General features: G+C 48.2%; 1 protein-coding gene across 1 annotated transcript in view; it reads right to left on the minus strand.

The window, feature by feature from the left end:
* Window positions 1-18,906, minus strand: part of SLC4A5 (solute carrier family 4 member 5) — a 124,934-nt gene that overhangs the window by 15,758 nt on the left and 90,270 nt on the right. Inside the window, exons 20-27 of the mRNA XM_034659387.1 lie at window positions 18,674-18,807; window positions 17,708-17,979; window positions 13,541-13,599; window positions 11,037-11,237; window positions 6,402-6,515; window positions 5,019-5,180; window positions 4,021-4,199; window positions 2,727-2,799 (exon numbers count right to left, since the gene is read on the minus strand). Of these exons, the coding sequence (XP_034515278.1) occupies window positions 2,727-2,799; window positions 4,021-4,199; window positions 5,019-5,180; window positions 6,402-6,515; window positions 11,037-11,237; window positions 13,541-13,599; window positions 17,708-17,979; window positions 18,674-18,807 (1,194 nt within the window). The remainder of the gene's footprint in view (window positions 1-2,726; window positions 2,800-4,020; window positions 4,200-5,018; window positions 5,181-6,401; window positions 6,516-11,036; window positions 11,238-13,540; window positions 13,600-17,707; window positions 17,980-18,673; window positions 18,808-18,906) is intronic.

Genomic DNA, 18,906 nt, shown 5'->3' on the forward strand with positions numbered 1-18,906 from the left:
ATATATATATATATACACACACACATATATATATGTATGTATATATGTGTATATATATGTATATATATATTACATATATAAACACACACATATATACACACACAAATAAATATATATATTATATATATATATATATGATATATATATAAAGGAAACATTTTTTTTCCTTTTTTTAAAGTAGGCTCCACACCCAGCATGGAGCCCAATGAGGGGCTTGAACACACAACCCCGAGATCAAGACCTGAGCTGAGATCAAGAGTCAGACACTTAATCGACTGAGTCACAGGGATGCTCCTCCCAGGTGATTTTTATACACATTAAAATTTGAGAAGCCCTAGAGCAGAATTCTACTGGAGGAACTGGTACAAAGGTATAGTTAATAATTGATTTAGAAACATTGATAAAAATAAAAACACTAATAACTAGGATCCAATTTGCACCCTCTAAAATCTGTGGCACCAAGGAGATCTCTTCCCTGTTTGCTACATAAACAAAAATCGAAGATCCAAGGACGCCTGGGTGGCTTAGTCAGGTAAGTGTCCAACTCTTGGTTTCAGCTCAGGTCATGATCTCAGGGTCCTGGAATCAAATCCTGCGACAGGCCCCATGCTCGGCAGGGAGTCTGCTTGAGGATTCTCTCTCTCTCTCTGCCCCTCCCCCCTTCCCTCAAATAAATAAATAAATCTTAAAAAAGAAAAGAAGTTAAGATCTCAACTGGAGTATGTCTTGGGTAGACTGCTCTCCAATGTAAATTCTCTGAATCTGGTATGTATTCAGCTATGCCTAATTTGACAGACATGGGCAAACATACAGTTGCAAAAAGTTAAATAAGCTTTATGGAAAATTTTTCTTTCAAAATTTTATGTATTTATTTGAGAGAGCGAGAGAGCGTGTACACATGCAAGAGAGCACAAATGGGGGAGCGGGGGTAGAGGAAGAGGGAGAAGTAGACTCCCTGCTGAGCAGAGAGCCTGACACCAGGACCCTGGGATCATGACCTGAACTGAAGGCAGACGCTTAACCAACTGAGCCACCCAGTTTTTTCTTGGGGGAAATAAATGCTGGGATTAAATCTAGGACCTCAGATCTGGGTTGTTACATTTTTCTTGAACTGGCTATATAAAATATCTTCCCTTTAATGTAAAATTATCCTAATATTTAGTACTGGTGTCAGCTAGTGCTAATGCTTTAATCACTTAACGAAAACTATTTTGAAAGCCAGTCTGTTGTTGTTGTTGTTGTTGTTGTTAGAAATGATTTTATTTTGCTTGGTTAAGATGGAAGACCATGGATAGTTGTCAGGTTGTGATGGGGAAGGTCTGCCTCAAGGACACTTAAGCTCTTATGCCAAGGAGCAGTTTTGGGCGGAATCAGTCTGTCCTTGAAGAGCTATGTGCAAAGTTGTTGACTTCCTCTGAAGGCCTATCTTTATAAAAAGGTATAAAAATATAAACACATAAAATTAAAAGATATATACCTTAATACAATCAAATGAGAAATCCTAAATCTTATGATCAATAAAAATCTAGATAGGTCTTCTCTGTTATAAAATTTATCAAATAGATAATTGGTGGTGAATACAATGATATTATATTTTTTTCTACTCTTATTTGAAAAAAACCTGTGTAGGATTTTGGGGGGTGGGGTGGGGTAGGATTTTTCCAATCGTTTTGTCATTGAATACAAAGACAATATCAGACAGAGCCTTTGGAGCCAGGCAGACTCACGGAAATTTTTCCACGATGGCCAGAGCAATAATTAACTTTTCCCCGTATCTGGCTTCAGAAGAGACCAAACCTAGTGACACTCTGATCATGAACTTCTGTGAGAAAATAAGTGTTTCAGTTGCCCAGTCTGTGGTACTGTGTCATGGCAGCAGGTGAACACAACAGGTGAGCGGCTGAATGGCAGAGACGGAGAAACCTGAGCAGAGAGGGTTTGCGGACGCCCACTCTGAATGAACCCCCGCTTGATTTCATCTCTTCCAGGTGGTCTGGAGGGACGTGAGCAAAAGGAGCTTCAAACCTTGTGGGGGGAAAATCCGTTACGTGCCCAAGACATGCAAGACAGAGGAGCGGAGAACAGGCCACAGGAAAATCTACAGAAGCCTTCTCCCTGTAAGTGTGAAGCTTCAGACAACAAGTGAGCAAAGAGGTGTCTGGCGAGCCCTAAACCACAGCGTGGAGACACAGCCAGCTCGGCAAGCTCCTGATCTAAGCAAGGATGGGACTCGGCCAAGGACCCCGGGGTGGCTCAGTCGGTGAAGCGGTTGCCTTCAGCTCAGGTCATGATTCCAGGGCCCTGGGATCAAGTCTCACATCGGGCTCCTTGCTCAGTGGGGAGTCTGCTTCTCCCTCTGCCTGCCGCTCCCCCTGCTTGTGCTCTCTGACAAATAAATAAAATCTTGGAAGGAAGGAAGGGAGGGAGGGAGGGAGGGAGGGAAGGAGGAAGAAGGAAGACAAAAAGGATGAACTTGGCCAAACTTTCTGAGGGAGGAGCGTCCTCCAGAAAGGGGAGGATGGGCCCTGGGAGGAGTGGAAAAGAGCAGTGAGGATTGCCTGGTGCTGCTAAACGAGGCAATGTTCCAGAAAACAAGGATGATGATGAAACCTCTCTTCGGGTCCTGCCCCTTGAGGGTCCACATGGAGACCCTCTCCCAACCCCTGACGCATCCGGCCAGTGCTCTCGCAGGCTGACAGGCCGTGGTGGAGGGCGCAGAGCCTCACCTTCAGGACAGGGGCCAGGAAGACAGAGATGCCCGTCAGGATGAAGACGATGGTGCCGGTCACTCTTTGTTCCCTGGCAGACAAGGGCACACGGTCAGGGTGGACTGGGAGAGGCTCCCTGACCATTCCAGCCTCTGGCTCTCTGTGTGCACCGAATGGTGGTGTCCACGCCCTGGCCTCTGCCCTGTTTCCCCATTCCAGAGAGTAAACCTGCCGCCTGAGGCCCTGCTGACCGGCACATGGGAAGAGAGGGAGCTCTCACGAGGCAGCTGGAGGGGCGTTTGGGAGGGTCCAGTGCAGTGACTAATGGTGGAGGTGCTGGAGTGGTGACCTTGAGCTCAGCTGTGTGGCATCAGGCGAGGCCCTCCATGTCTTCAGCCTCAGTAGAAGCAAGATAGTGGCAACTGCCTTGGGAGTCGTTGTGAGGATGAAATGGGAATGTGTGCTGCTAATGATCCCTGTCCTTCGACTGCAGGAAGATCCCACGTCTGTGGGGCATGACTAAGGGAATCGGAAGCTGGCAAAGCCGGCGTGAGGGACGGGAGAGCAGCTATGCTTTCCTGAGTGCCCAGGCCCAGGCAGCAATCCAGGTGCCAGCAGGGGCACACTGCCCAGGCCCAGTCCTCTGGGGCTCAGGAGTCCAGGGGGGACCCTGCCCTGGCCAGAGAAGGCTTAGCTGGGGCAGGCTGGGTAGCCCAGGTGTCCCGAGGCAGTGAGGAGAAAGTCTCTGGACAGCCAGTGTCTGGTGTGGGCTCACCCTGGAGGCCCTAAGAGGTGGAAGACGCACATGGCTGCCAGTAACAGGTAAGGGAGCGGACACGGGCATGAGAAGAGGAGGAGGGCATGGAAGTGACAGGCCGTGGGCCACCGTCTAGGGAGTGGGAGTGGTCCTGGGAAGACTCTCCGGAAGAACGGAGACTGGGGAGGACCTGTACCCACAGGAGGAGCTGGGGGACGGTGGGGGGCGGGGGGTCTTCAAGAAGAGGAGACAAGAGGACGGGTCAGAGGGGGCAGTGGGGACGTTGAGTAGCCCATGCAGGTGAGAGGTCAGCGTGCACACGGGTCATGGTGGCGTACCGCTTACAATGCATTACCAAAAAAGCACCACTTAGAACTGAATTTTTGTCTCCCTCCTCTCTCCCTTGGGAATATCACTCCTATTCTCACAGTTGCTGGGCTGTCAGAACAGGGGCCCTTTTTGCCCAGATAACTCGATGGTAAGAAAAACCTGCTTCCCCTCTCCCCACCTAAATACCCCTGTTCAGGTGGTCCCCAGTCACTGCTCCCCACCTACCTGACCCCCAGGAACTGGGGCTGCTCCCCAGGGGCGCTGGTCTCCGTCTCCATCTTGAGGCTGTCGATGTGGGCGATGGAGATGACAGTGGCCGCCACATACCAGGGGAGCCCCATGAAGGAGCACAGGGCCATGAGGATGCCCACCCAGAACAGGTCCAGATGGTAGCCAGCAGCCTTCTGCATGGGGCAGTGGGAGGGGAGAAGCTGTCTCGGGGGTCTGCACCTGACCACCTGTTGTTTTGGGGGGAAGGAGATAGAAATCTCCCCAGAGCAGCCGTTTTGTGGAACATGGCTCAAAGGCTCCCCTCGGCCTCCATTAGGTACTCTTAGGATGTCACCACCCTGAGACGCTCAGACATCACCAACCCCAGGGTTTGTTGAGCCGGGGAAGAGACACAGGAAAGGGAGGAGAGGGGTGTTTGGGCTTGGAGAGGCCCTGGGCTTGGGTCCTTGGGAAGAAGGGCTCCTACCAGGGGCCACAGTATCTCTGCAATTCATGAATGAGGGGTCTTGGCCAGGGCAGGCTCTAGGCCAAGCTAAGAGTGGTTTAGATTGGGACGGGGGAAGGGTAGCCTGAATCTCTTCAAACCCAGAGGCGGGGAGGGGAGCTGCAGGGACCAAGAGGGCTAAGGATTCTCCTCTGCCTCAGGGTTCTGGGTCAAAACCCCAGATGCGCTTGGACTCCCAAGTTCCCAGTCAGGAGGTACAGAGCTGGAAGGCCACTTGGGGACAAGCAAGGAGCCTGTGCCTAGTGGCCCACCCTGGCCTTGGTCCTGGTCCTTGGATCAAATCACCCTGGCCCTGGTGGCCTTACCCACATCTGGAGCATCTGGAGGTCACATCTGCCCACACATGCACCAGAACTCCAGTCTTCTGACCTCACATCTCACTTTATAAACGGCCCCACATTTTAATAGACACACCCTCTTCCTTCTTTGTTCCTTCTGACTTGGGGGAAGAAAGAGGTTGTGCTCCTGCCCCCAGAAGCCACCTTACCCTCAGCTTGTTCTCCTTCCGGTTGACTATGACGGCGGTGATCTGCTGGTCCATGAAGATCAGGATAGTCACCAGCAGGGCGGGCAGGGTGCTCGCCAGGTACACCCACCAAGGGTTCTTCCCGAAGGGGGCCACGAACCAGCCTCGGTCAGGCCGAGTGGGCTGAGCAGAGCAAACAGAAACGGCCCCTTCCTCTCTCTCTTGTCCCAGTGCACTTGTGGCCCGGGGCCCCACTCTCCCTGACCTCCCTCCACTCCCCCACCGGGGTGCTGTGTGAGTGCAATCTTTTCCCGTCAAGACCACAGATGCAGACTCAGGAAGGGCATGGTGTCTGCTGCGCGGGGGTTGTCTGGGAATGGGGAGGTGCAGAGCCACAGGCTGTTGGGAAAGAGCGTGCAGTCACTAACTACAAGGTAACGAGACGCAGGAACGAGGCCCAACAGGCGAGAATAAGGAAGATGGGCCTGGTGCCTGATGCTTCTGCCTCTCCTCTGAGTCATCTGTCTGGGGAGCATTTCAGGATGGTCTGTACAACACCAAACATTAATTCAGACTTGCACGTTAACAACAAGGGCTCATCCGTGCAGGAGCTGGGCTGAAATCTTTTGTCTTACTTAAGAGCGAGAGGTACTTTTTGTGTTTAAGCTACTAAAGAGAACCCTGAAGTAATCATGAGAGGTCAAGCTGTCAAAGGCAGGAAGGGTCCGTGCCAGAGCCTGTACCCATGCCCAGGGTAGGTGGTTTGTGCCCCTTCCTGAGGGAGCCGGGCTTGAGCTGAGCTGCGAGCAAACAGCGCCAACTCAGGACTGATTGGGACTTGCTGCAGCAGTCATTCTCAAGCTCGGCAGGCCTTTTCGGTGGGGGCGGGGGCGAGGAGCGTTGATTAAAATGCAGAACTCTGGGCCCCATCCCCAGACTTTCTGATTCCACAGGTCTGGGGTGGGGCTGAGAAGATGCATTTCTAACAAGTTCTCAGGTGATGATGTGATGTTAGTCTGAGGACCACATTCTGAGAATCAGTGTTCTAGGGATCATTTTCAACAGGCCCCAGGTGACCCTGCTTAAAGACTGCTGGAGCCAGGGGACCACAGCCCCATAAGTGGAAGTCAGGGGCCTTCTGCTGGGCTGACGGGGGTTGGGGGGTTCAGCACCTTCCCCAGTCCGTGACTCCACAGCAGGATTTCACTGCGAATATGTCCCCAGTCTACCATCCCAAGGGACTGCCTGCTGGGAGGATGCGTGGAGGAAGGGTGGAGCATACCCAGAACACCCCCTAGGTTGGTTGGCTGAGAGTCTATGGAAGTTTGATCGGCATAGAGGGGAAAGGAACTGCAGCTGGTGGGCAGGCAGGGCTAATGCCTAGAGCAGGGGCCAGGGGCAAACCTTGATGACACTGGGCACGTGCAGCTTTGGGGTTGCCAGGCCGAAGCAGGCATCAATGCCACAGAACAGCAGGATGGAGAAGATAATGGAAAAGTCGGCTACCAGGGCCCGGACCTGCAGGAAGGAGATGGGCAAGTGAGGGAAGCACCTGCACCTCCCGGAGGGCTCAGTCCTTCCCTGCCCCACGAGGAGCATGGGTAAGAACTCGGGCTTCAGCGTCAGCAGACCGAGGCTCAAATCCTGGCTCTGCCCTTGCCAGCTGTGCGACCTTGGGGAAGCAGGGCATCTCTTGGAGCCCCAGTTTCTTCATCTGTAAAATGGACATAATGATAGCACCTACCTCATAGACATAAGTGCTGCACTATGACACATTCAGAGGGCTTGGCATAGGTTCGTGAATGTGGGAATTGTTATCAGCCATGTGGCACATCACCACCGCTGAAAACATTTTCCAGTGTGACAGATGGAACTGGGTCATGCGTAAAGGGTGGTGAGGGCAAGGTTGAACGCTAAAGGAAATCCTAGCTCCTGAAAATGTGTGGCAGATGGCTGCACAGCCACCTGGGCTGGGACAGAGGTCCCCGATTCTGCTGGGAACCTGTCTGCTCTCAGACCTTCTGCCCACTAGGAGTCCTTCATCTCTTGCTCCTGTGTCTCAGGATGCCCATCCTAGGCCAGGTTCCCAACCTCACACCCCCTGCCCTCTGACCAGCGTCCACACTGCCGCCTTTCCTATATCTCCTCAATGAGAGCAGTCTCCAGAGAACAACAGGGAAAGAAGTTAGGCAGGGCAGGGCAGGTGATGGCACATTGAATGCATTCCCTGTACCCCCATTCCCCTTTAAAATTGTTATTAAAATAACATCTGTAATTAATGAAAAACCCATATGGTGTAGAAAGCCAAGTCTGCCACCTCACCTTTCCTCACTCCAGATGTACCCATATGTCTGCTTGATTTTAGTTGTTCTGGTGGTTTCCTCCACGTCATTATCTAATATGCTATACTTTTATATTTTGATTTACTAATTTAAAGCATGATCTACTGATAAAGATTTGGCTTACTTGCACCATTCCTCCTGCCCTTTCCTCAATCCCAATCTTTGAGAGTTATTTCCAAACTCTACGGGTTTCCTTTGTACTTTCAAATTATACAGTGAAGCCTCTCTTTCTGCTGACTTTGCCAATCACTAGTGTGCCCGGTCATGTGAGGCTAGCTGCCTCCCTTCCCACCAACTCCCCTCCCCATCCTGTTCCGCCTGTGACCCTTCCCTGTGGATCTTTACATTGTCAAAGCTGAGAACACTGTGTTCCATAAACACATATCTTCTGTAGTTTATCTGTAAGGTGATTCTGAAAGTTGAAAATCAATAGCAGCTTTACAGTACTATGATCATGTAAGCCAAGCAGCGTGCAGGTTTACAATTGTTTTCCTGCAATATTCTCAGCATCCAGATCAAAAAGTTATTAAGTTAAACCATATAAGTTTGCCATTTTTTTGCAGGGCAGAACAGTCCAATGCACTCCATTTCGTATGGTCTGACCTAGCATAAAGATGGCTATGATGAACAGCTGTGAACTCCCCGTACCTTATGAAAATATACCCATTCAGTCAATCCTTCTCTGTGATCCAGTGGCATCCCTGTCTCTGCTTTCTAGAGAGAGCCACTGCTCTGAATTTGGACTTTATTCTTCCCACAAATGTCTTAATACTTTTACTAAATATGTATATAGCCCTAAACAAAATATGGTGTTGCTTTGCACATTTTAAAATTTCACATAAATGGTTTCATATTATTTGCAATCTTCTGCAATTTGCCTTATTTGCTCAACATTATGTTGGTGCTATTTTTCCTTGTGGATATAGTTATAGTCTACGTGTATGTGCACTGCAGCTTAATGTATGACTGTTTCCCATTTATTTCTTCATTCTCCTCTTGATGGATCAACTTATTTTCATTGCTTTCCTCTTATTATCAATACTTCTGTGAACATTCTTGCACACATATGAGAATTTCTCTGGGGTGTATTCCTGGGAGTGGAGATGCCCATTGGAAGATCAAATCCATCTTTAGCGTTATCGGAGAGTGCCAACGGCTGAATTGCTTGTGCCTATTTACATTCCCCCCCCACTTTTCACCTCCAACACTTGGTATCCCAAGACGTTCATATCTTTACCAATCTGATGGGTATGAAGTGGTATAGTCTCATTCTTCTCTGCAACACTAAATTCCAGGAGGTAACAGAGCGATTCGTAAGAATTTAAGGGGGAAAATGTTGGTGATAAAAGAATTTCCTACAATATGAATTATATTTCATCCTTCAGGAAACAGACAATCTCAGATGCAATCACTGCTCTAGATCGTTTACAAAAGAGCTTACCTGGATATGATCTGGCTGGAAGTAGGGAGGAAGGGAGGGAATTTGTCTTAAGGATGCATTTGTGTTGCAAGCACACTGTTTTTTCCTCAGCTCGTACATTGCAAAACTTCTTAAACAGTCTTTTATTGTTAATAAATATTGAGAAAAATTCAATTATTTATATCAATTTTATCATCATTATCATCAGGTGTAGTAGTAGTAGCAGTAATATTTATTCAGGATGGCTTTAGGAGAGGGGTGCCTGGCTGGTTCAGCAGAGCATGAGACTCTTGATCTTGGGGTCATGAGTTCGAGCCCCACATTGGGTGTAGAGATTACTAAAAATAAATAACTTTAAATTTTTTTAAAAGATATTATTTATTTATTCGACAGAGATAGAGACAGCCAGAGAGAGAGGGAACACAAGCAGGGGGAGTGGGAGAGGAAGAAGCAGGCTCATAGCAGAGGAGCCTGATGTGGGGCTCGATCCCATAACGCCGGGATCACGCCCTGAGCCGAAGGCAGACGCTTAACCACTGTGCCACCCAGGCGCCCCAAAAATAAATAAACTTTAAAAAGGTGGCTTTAGGAGAGTGCTTGTGGGATTTATGGTGGGAGTGTGTTGCTGAAATTCTTCTGAGCATCCCTCCCCATGGCACAGCTATTGCTCACGTATACAAGTGCTGTTTTGATTAATGTTTTATTCTGACTACAGAAAATGCAATTAAAATTAGTATTTAATATGTCAATAACATAAAAAATCAAGTACTTAGGAATAAATCTAATAAAAAGTGTGCAAGAGCTTAAGGCCAAAACCTAAAAAAAAAAAAAATGGAGAGAAAAAAGACCCAAATAAATGGTGAAGCACACAATATTCATGGATCAGAGGACTCCAAATTTAAAAGGTGTCAATCCTGGGGCACCTGGGTGGCACAGCGGTTAGCCGTCTGCCTTCAGCTCAGGGTGTGATCCCAGCGTTATGGGATCGAGCCCCACATCAGGCTCCTCCGCTATGAGCCTGCTTCTTCCTCTCCCACTCCCCCTGCTTGTTTTCCCTCTCTCGCTGGCTGTCTCTATCTCTTTCAAATAAATAAATAAAATCTTTAAAAAATAAATAAATAAAAGGTGTCAATCCTCCCCAAATTGACATTTAGGGTCAATGTAATCCTATCAAAATTCCAACAAGTTTTTATTTTAGTAAAATTTAAGATGATTCTTAGAAAAGGAGGACAAAGAGGGAGAGTTTGGTCCATAAGACATACAGACTTATTATGAGCCATACAAATGAAGACTGTGAAATAAATGGAAAAATAAACTAGTGAAACAGAATAAAGAACCTAGAAACAGACCCCATCATATGTGAATATTTGACATCTGGCAAAGGAAGCATTGCAGAGCTGTGGGAAAAGACAGTCTTTTTTAAAAAAAAGTTCTATTTATATACATATAAAAAGAAACACTATCTTACACTGTATGTCAAAAGTAATTCTGATATAACATGAAAGGAAAAACAATAACACTTTCAGAAGACAACAGAATATCTTCTGTCCAATATCTTTCTTGAGTATTTATATACATATAAAAAGAAACACTATCTCACACTGTATGTCAAAAGCAATTCTGATATAACATGAAAGGAAAAACAATAACACTTTTAGAAGACAAGAGGAGAATATCTTCTGTCCAATATTTTCCTTGAGGAAAATTCTGATACATTTGATTACAATAAAATTAAGAATTTCTATTAGTCAAAAGATACCACTAAGAAAGTAAAAAGGCCAGTCACATAGGAGAAGATATTTGCAACACATATGATCACAAAAAGTTTTCTATCTAGAATATGTAAAGAACTCTTGCAAATCAGAAAGAAAAAGACAGACTGCCCGATAGAAAATGTGTGAGAGATTTGAATAGGCACTTCCAAGAAGAAAGTCAAATGGCTATGTGGCCAATAAACACACAAGATTTTCAACTTCATTAGTTACTGGGGAAATGAAAAATTTAAAAACACAATGAGATACTACTGCACAGAAAGACTAAAGATAAAAGTCTTACAATACCAAGTGTTGCCAAGAGGGCTTGACAACAAGGGAACTCACTTCTCTCTGACTCCGAATCTGTGCTCTCAATCTGGAAAATCCTGGTGGGTAAGCCAGTGCTGAGGTAGTGGTATCCATCCTGTCAGTGGGCCAGAACCCTCAGAGGGAAACTCAGTGGGGCTTCCTTCTGAACAACAGCCTAACTGCAGGCCCCTTCCTCATTGCAGGGTGAGCTTACCTTGGTAGGGAAATAGCGGCTGAATTTGAACTTCTTCAGGGTCAGGGTCATGGAGTACGTCCCAAAGAAAAGGATGAAGGACATGAGTGCCAGGTCTGGGATGAACTGGCAGGAATTCCCAAGCAGCTGCCCACCGTAGTTCAGACACTCCTTCTTGCTCAGCAGAGACCAGTCCAGTGCTGTGAGGTTAAGGGGGTTGTACTTGGAGACCAAGCACAGGAGAGAAAGGGTCAGGGTTTTCCTGGGGAGTCAGCTGTATCCTTGCCCCTAGAGTCCTTCAGGCAGCCCACACACCCCTCCGATCCTCCACAGGGCCCAGCAACAGAATTATGTTCCTGGAGACAGGCTATGTCAAGGAACAACAAACTGTAGAGCCCCTGGGAAGATTAGGAGCTGACAAGTGTTTCCAGTGTGTTCTAGGATGCACTGCTGAGTTAGTGAGGAGAAGCAGCTCAGATGGTGGGATGCCCTCTCCTACGGCAGGCTTGGCTACCAGCTCAGTCACCTATGGATCTCTTTCCTGGAGCAGGTTACATTTATTCTTCCTTTCCCTTCCTTTATGCACAGCTTTTCACATGTTGGGGCTTACACCCCACCCTCGTCAGATCTCTCTTGGGTCAGTCACTTCCCCTTTTCATGTCTAGATGACTAAAATCCAGGTACACAAAACAATTACATATATGGAAATATATATATATATATATACACACACACACATCTCAGTGTATGCATATGAGTGCATATATAGACATACATGTGTATATACACAAATACGTGTTCATATACATGTTTCTAAGTGTAATAAAAGCAGAATAATTTATAATAAAATTTCATGTACATTTCAAAAAAAATTACTGCATAAATATACAGGAACCTGCAAAATGAAGTAAACAGGCATTTGCAACCACCTGTAATGAATGTCTGGATTAAGAGGGGTGTGGGACTTTGATATAATAGTGGTTTCCAATGAATCATGCCTCCCTGTGTCCCCATGCCTCCATGACACACCAAATGTCATCCCATCAAAAAGTGGTCTATTTCTCCACCCTTTTGAATCTGGCCTGGCCCTGGGTCTGCTCAGACCCAAGGAATGGGGAGGAGGTGGCTCTGAGCAGGTTCTGGAGCCAATGCCTTGAGGAGCCTTGCAGGATCTGCTCTCACCCTCTTGGAAATGTGAGACCGCCATACTGTGGGAAAGCTCGGAATCAGAAAATACCACGTGAAGAGAAAAATCCAGATTTGCAAGACATCTGCTGAATGTCAGGGCCTCCCTCAGTCACTGAAGCTGTTAAAGCTGCCCCCTGTCGGACAGGATGCTTCCACTGCCCCACCAGTGCTGCCCCACATCTCTCTCCCAGCTCATCTCTTGTGGTTCCCACACCCTCATGCTGTCTTGGCCGGGCAGGTCCACTCACTGTCCTCAGAACATGTTTTGTGTTTTCCTTGTTTGCCCTTCTGTCTGTGCTGGTCCCTGAGCCTGAAATGTGCTTCTCTCTAGGGAACCAACTTTCCTGACCTTCAAGACCAGATGACATTCCACTTTCTCCCTGAGGCTTTCTTCTCCAGCTTGCAGGGTGCCTCCTGTCTCCTTGCCTGGAAGGACACGTTTGACCTATATTTGACACATGGCATTCTCTGCTTCTCTGTCCTGTTAGCCTTCATGTTCATCTCCACACGTATATTACATGCAAGCTGGAAAGCAGGCAGGGGCCACCTCTGGTTTTTTGTGTCCTTTCAGTCCTCAGAGTGTACCCAGTACCTCACACATAGTAAGTATCCAGGCATAGTCACTAGCTGATTCCATTCTTCCTCCCTCGAAATCAGATATTTGAAAGACCTTAGGTTAAGTTGCCAACTGAGCAGTGGGCTGCCTCTGCAGGGGTGACTAAAGGAGCAACCTCAGGGACACAGAAAGTCCAAAGATCTCCCCCAAAGCCCACCAGGAGCCGCTCTGCTGCTTCTGGACTTCCCACCGTTGGAGCCACTCAGGCTGGGCCCCTCTCCTGAGGGCCACTGCTCATCATTCTGGGGAGAGGCAGACCAGACATGACAGGGACTCGGAGCACACAGGACAGATCAGACTCAGCGGTGGGGGGGTAGCATTAACCACCTTTCTGGGGCTGGGGAGTGGCACTGTTAGGTGGGAGTAGGAGGTGCTAGGTGGAAAGGCAAGGAAGAAGGTGGAAAGCTGGCTGGGAAACTGTGTTTATACTGCTGTTTCTGCAACCATTCTTCACCTCTTCCTCCCCTTCATGTGTGTGAGCCTGTGTGTGTGGTATTTATGCACATGGATTTAATAGGACATGTTTTAAAGGGGAGGTTTTGACAGTATATACTTACAATAAAAGTATGCATTTACACAGCTCCACAGGTGACCCTGATGTGCAACTGGGACTGACCTTTGCAAGTCTGGCTTGCCATAAAATGGCCTGTTTCCCAATTTCTCTCACTCTCCCCACAAACAAAAGCCCTTGAATGTCAGAGTAAGAGGAGAGGACACTTACCAGAGAAGTGTTGGTGTTTGGTGTCAGCAGGGCTGAAGCATTGAACACGGTTGTATTCGCTGTGGATGAGCACAGGACACGGAAAGGATCAGCAGCTGCTGGGCTGGGAGCCTGCAGCCCTCGCCAGGCCCCCACATTTTCCATCTCCCGCCATTGCTCAGAGCCCAGGAGTGACTTCCCTTGTGAGGGCAGCTCATCGTGTCCTGGCCTCTCGCCACTCTCCTCACTCTGCCCAGTGAGGACAGGGGTGCTGGAGGAGCCTGGGTCAGAGCTCTGACAGACCCACTGGGTCAGTCTAGGACAGCTCCTGTCTGACCCTGAAGCGTTGGCTTTAAAAACCAAAGTAAGGAACCTACTGCCAAGACACAGTGCGGACACAAGCTGGTGGGTAACAGGTCTTGTGAATCCCTACCAGCACCTGGATCCACATCTGTGCTCTAAGACATTTTCAAGACTTACTCTAGGCCACACACTATGCCAAACCTTACACACATCATCTGGCCAAGTTCCTAAACTCCCAAGTCGTCTCCCCCCTTTTATTTTTTTTAAATTTTTTAAAAGATTTATTTATTTATTTGACAGAGGGAGACAGCCAGCGAGAGAAGGAACACAAGCAGGGGAGTGGGAGAGGGAGAAGCAGGCTCTCAGCAGAGCAGGGAGCCCGATGTGGGGCTCAATCCCAGGACTCTGGGATCACGCCCTGAGCCGAAGGCAGACACTTAACGACTGAGCCACCCAGGTGCCCCTGTCTCCCCCCTTTTTAAAGATGAGGTCACTGAAGCCCAGGGAGTTTAAGTAACCTGCCCATTGCCCTAGTCACACAGCTCGGATCCCAGGCAGACTGGCCCAGACTGTGTGCCTCCAAGCTCTACAGGGCAGGTGTCCCTTCCTGTACAAATGCTGCAGTTCTCTCCCAGACCCTGTCCTCATGTGCTTTTTGTAGGTCAACTGTAAGAACACATTGGCTTTGATATTGAATTTTCTAACCTGCCCCCTGAATGCATGCTGCAGAATATTAAACCCAAGTCCAGGACCTGAAGGAGAATCAGAACCCAGAGTGCTGCTCTGAGCTGTTGAGCACATCCCTTGTCTGGACACTCCCCTACCCAGCCTCGTGTCCTGAACTGTAAGTAGAGCATATAACGGCTCCCATCGCGGACCACGAGAAGAATTGAGAGCTGTAATTCCCTTCCTGGGGGATGTAGCCATTCCTTAAAAAGGCAGGCCTTGGAGGCTGCTGTTTGCCTTTTCTCTCACTCCTGCACTGCATGGGTGGAGAAGGGCCAGGTCCTCCTTGCCTTTCTTCACCCAGTGAAGGCTCATTAAGTAGTTTCAATGCAGCAGGTTTGGGGAGGGAGGGAGGCGGCCAGCTAGGCAGCTTGCTGGCAATAAATCTGAAATGCGTGGCAAGCTATTTGGCCCCTGCTGGCTGTCCACGGTTGGTTAGGAACCCAGAGTGAAGTAGAGGCTATTCTTGAAGCTTCCTTCAACTTCCAAAAAGCTGTCATGGGATGGATGTGATCACAGGGCCCCTCTCCTCTGTGTTGCCCATTTCTGGGGTAGTTGGGGCTAGGAGCAACTAAGGAATTCATTCTTGACCCAGGGCAGAATATTCCTAAAAGTTCTACAAACCAGAGGTATGTTATGATTATTCTGAAGAAAGCTTCACTTACAATCAGGACATCTGCTGCCTTACCTCATACCACTGACCAAGACAACATGATGCACAGTTAACAACAGAGAAGAGAAAGTGGGCAAGGCTAACTCAGGGCTACCCTCACAAACACTAGAGGACTCCCAGTCAACACTTGAGCCTAGGGAGTTCAGGCGCCTTTCCATTGCCCAAGCTTGTCAGACCAGACACTCCTTTGATGTCTTCTGCTTAGGCTGAGCCATTCTTTTTTATTGGGTAGGGTTTATCTGCAAGCCACTTTGAGATTAAGAAGGATGAAATATAACACGGAAAATTCCAGAAATGGTCCAAGTATCAAATATTTTTAAATTCTAGTGTTTACAAAGTGGTACTCACTTGGGATTGAAAGCAGCCAAATCAGTGTATGCAGCATCCATAAACAGAATACAAACCAGTTACAATGGAAACAGGATTAAATTTAAAAAGAGCACCCCCACACAATGAGCTCTTAGGATGAAGAGTCAGGAGTCGGGAAGAATGATAGGGTGCCTTTGCCAGACTGGACTTTGCAGTAAAGCTAGGAACATGGGACATTTGGTAAGCAAGTGGCCCATGGACTGGGAAAGAAACCCTCCTCACTTAGGTCCCTCCTCCCCCATCTCCTGTGGTCAAGAATTTTCCTTTTCATATTCTAATCAAAACGAACTGGTCCTGATTCCAGTTCCTTTACTCTTGGTGAAGAAACTGAAAATCTAATCTTACCAGGGTTAGTGGCTAATAATGGCTACACATTACTAATAGTTAAATAGAGCAATTCTCAAACTTAAGCATGCATCAGAATCACCTGGAAGGCTTCTTACTATTCAGCTAGTCCCACTGCAGAATTTCTGATTAACAGGTATGGGGTGAGACCCAAGAATTTGTATTTCTAACAAGTTCCTGGAGGTGCTAATGCTGCTTCATGAGGACCACACTTTGAGAACCATGGCAGTAGAGTGACCCAAAATGATGAGGTGACATCAGGCACCTGGACAAGACCAGAGGGGATGCTATTTGGAGGCAAATAGATTTTATTATGGCCTTCAAATCCAAACTTATGTGCTCCTATGTCCCCTGTTCTTAGGGCATGTCTGTTTGGTTTCTCCTGTGGACAGATGATTCTCAGAACGACCAAAGTGCCACATATGACCCCAGAATTTGGACTGTTTCTAAAAGAGATCGATGCCATGTACTTCCAAAAGCCATATTTCTGGGAACATTTGTGTTCAGTCAGTACAATGAAGCCACCGTCCAGTGGGCACAAGCAGCAAATGGGAGTGCCCTGATGGGGCCCAGGCCACAGAGGAGAGACTCAGTCCAGGGCCGAATGAAAAGGGCCTGCAAGTAGGATCTTTTCCATCCCCTGGGCAAGCAATATGTTCTGGCTTGGGACAAATGCTAACTTCACCTATTGGTGGATTTTAATGAAATAAGTCTAAATTAATGATAGAAAAAAAGTAAGTCTAGAATTCTTTACAAAACCAGTGCAGTAGCAGAGGGAGAGAGGGTATTACCAAAACTATACTACCTGAGGTCAGGAGATCTTCCTTTCCATGAGGCCTAGTCTAAAGCAGGGTGTACAGTGACTGTACAGTAAATATTTTGGATTGACTTATGATCACTCTTTTATCAATAACATGTGTTCTAGTGTTAAACAACACAAAATCTACTTGTGTCAAATTCCAGTCTAATCTGGTATAGATTTGAAAGCCTCACAAGAGTTCCATGAGACTGGCTAGGGCCAGCATTGATATCCCTTTTTCACACCTAGGGAAACTGAGGTTCATTGTGCCCCTGGGTGGTCTCTGGACCTCAGTTTGCTCTCTGTGAGTCCATCTTGGTGGTGCTCAGAGATATATGGATGGGTACCTCTCTCTCTCTCTCTCTCTCTCTAGATCTATGTATCTGTGGTTGTCCCTGCTCGCAGCATCCTGGCCACCCCAGGCACAGCCCACTGAAGGCTTTGAGGGCATGACTAGGACTGTGAAGGGAGGCCAGGGGTTGAGATTATAGGAAGCCCTAACTATACAGATGACACTTTTTTGGTCAGTAAGGAATTTCATAGGAACAACACTGAGTATTAGCAGGTTGATCAGTTGGTTGATTCAACCTCCCAGCCAGTGCAGGAATTTTTTTTTTTTTAAGAGAGAAAGATAGCAGGGATGGTGGGGAGCAAAGGGAGAGGGGGAGAGAGAATCTTAAGCAGGCTCCATGCACAGCACAGAGCCTGGTGCAGGGCTCGATCTTATGCCCTGACATCATGACCTGAGTCAACCAAGAGTTGGCACTTAACCGACTGAGCCACCTGGGCACCCCAGGAATTCTTTCTACATCACCCTTGGCAGATGGACATCCAGGTAGTGTTCAGGTCACTTGTTACCACCCAAGGGGGCTGATACCTCTCAGGGTGGTATCTCCTACATTTGAGTAGAGAGCTGTGGTGGGGGCAGAGTGAGTGGGTGGGGGCCCAGGGCACATCTGGGATTACCGGTCACCTGTGTCGGGGGCGACACACTCGCATTTGTAGGTGGTGATGGAGTCAGGCTTGAAGTCCATATTGATGGGGTAGTACTTGAAGGCGCCAATCATCTTCTTGATGGCATCATAGATGAAGATGAAGCTGATGAGCGTGGAGAAGCCCTCTTCTGTGAAGCGGGTGATGTACTTGATGATAAAGCTGGCATCTGTGGCCACCAGGATCAGGCACTGGATGGCAGAGTGGAGGCCAATCCAGAGGCGGAACTCCATGTAGTCCAGACCGTTGCCTCTGGAAGACAGAGGGAAGGAAGGGGCCTCGAGCCCAGGGCTCTTAGATGTGCTTGGCCCCCCAGACCCACTGTTAGTGGCTCATCTGTCCCTCCTGTGGCACAGATGCCCTCCTAGGAACTGTGAGAAGACCAGGGACAGGGACAGTTCCTGGGTGGGGTTGTCTCATCTTTGCAAATTCTGGGAAAGAATCTCACGGGAGTGGCAGGAAGGTGCTAAGACATCTCAATTCTCACACATTTGGTAACAAACACCCAGGGTAAATGGAAAACAGGAAATATCAGAGTGACGGAGCTGGGGGGTGGCCTTAAAATAGCCTCACGTTGTAGATGAGGCAACTGAGCCCAGAGTGGTGACAGGAGCTGCCTGGTTCAGGGTTTAGCGTTTGGACATCCAGCTCAAGGCCGCGCTGACTTCCAGTCATAATTGTTCATAAACAATTAGTGAGAATTGTCTCCTCTTGTCTTACCTTGGTGTCTCCCTATCAGCTATGCTAAAATGCACTAGGATGGCTAAAGGCAAGTAGCTGGAGGGAGTCAGGGGGACCACCTGGCAGTCCTTCCCATAGGTAATAAAGGCAGCTTTGGTACCTCCTCCTCACCCCTGCCTCCCTTTTGGGCCTATTCCCCTGTCCTGGCCTTGGTATACTGCCCTAGGTGCGAGAGCAGGCACCAGGGGCTACCAAAGGCACCTACTTGCTGAAGTCGAAGAGGAGCTTCTCAAAGATGAGGATGGGCCCTGTGCTGCTGAGAATGATGAGAGGCTGTCCCGAGAAGAGGCAGAACAAGGAGCCGGCCATGGCAGTGCCCAGGAAGCTCTCCATCACTCCCTGGGGGCATGAGGAGTATGAAGCTCAATGGAGGCAGGAGAAGGGGCCTCTTGGTACTGGCTAGAACCCAGCCAAGGGCTCAGGCCACAGTGTTCATCT

The sequence above is a fragment of the Ailuropoda melanoleuca genome, chromosome 4 (genome assembly GCF_002007445.2).
Source record: "Ailuropoda melanoleuca isolate Jingjing chromosome 4, ASM200744v2, whole genome shotgun sequence".
Classification (NCBI taxonomy): Eukaryota; Metazoa; Chordata; class Mammalia; order Carnivora; family Ursidae; genus Ailuropoda; species Ailuropoda melanoleuca.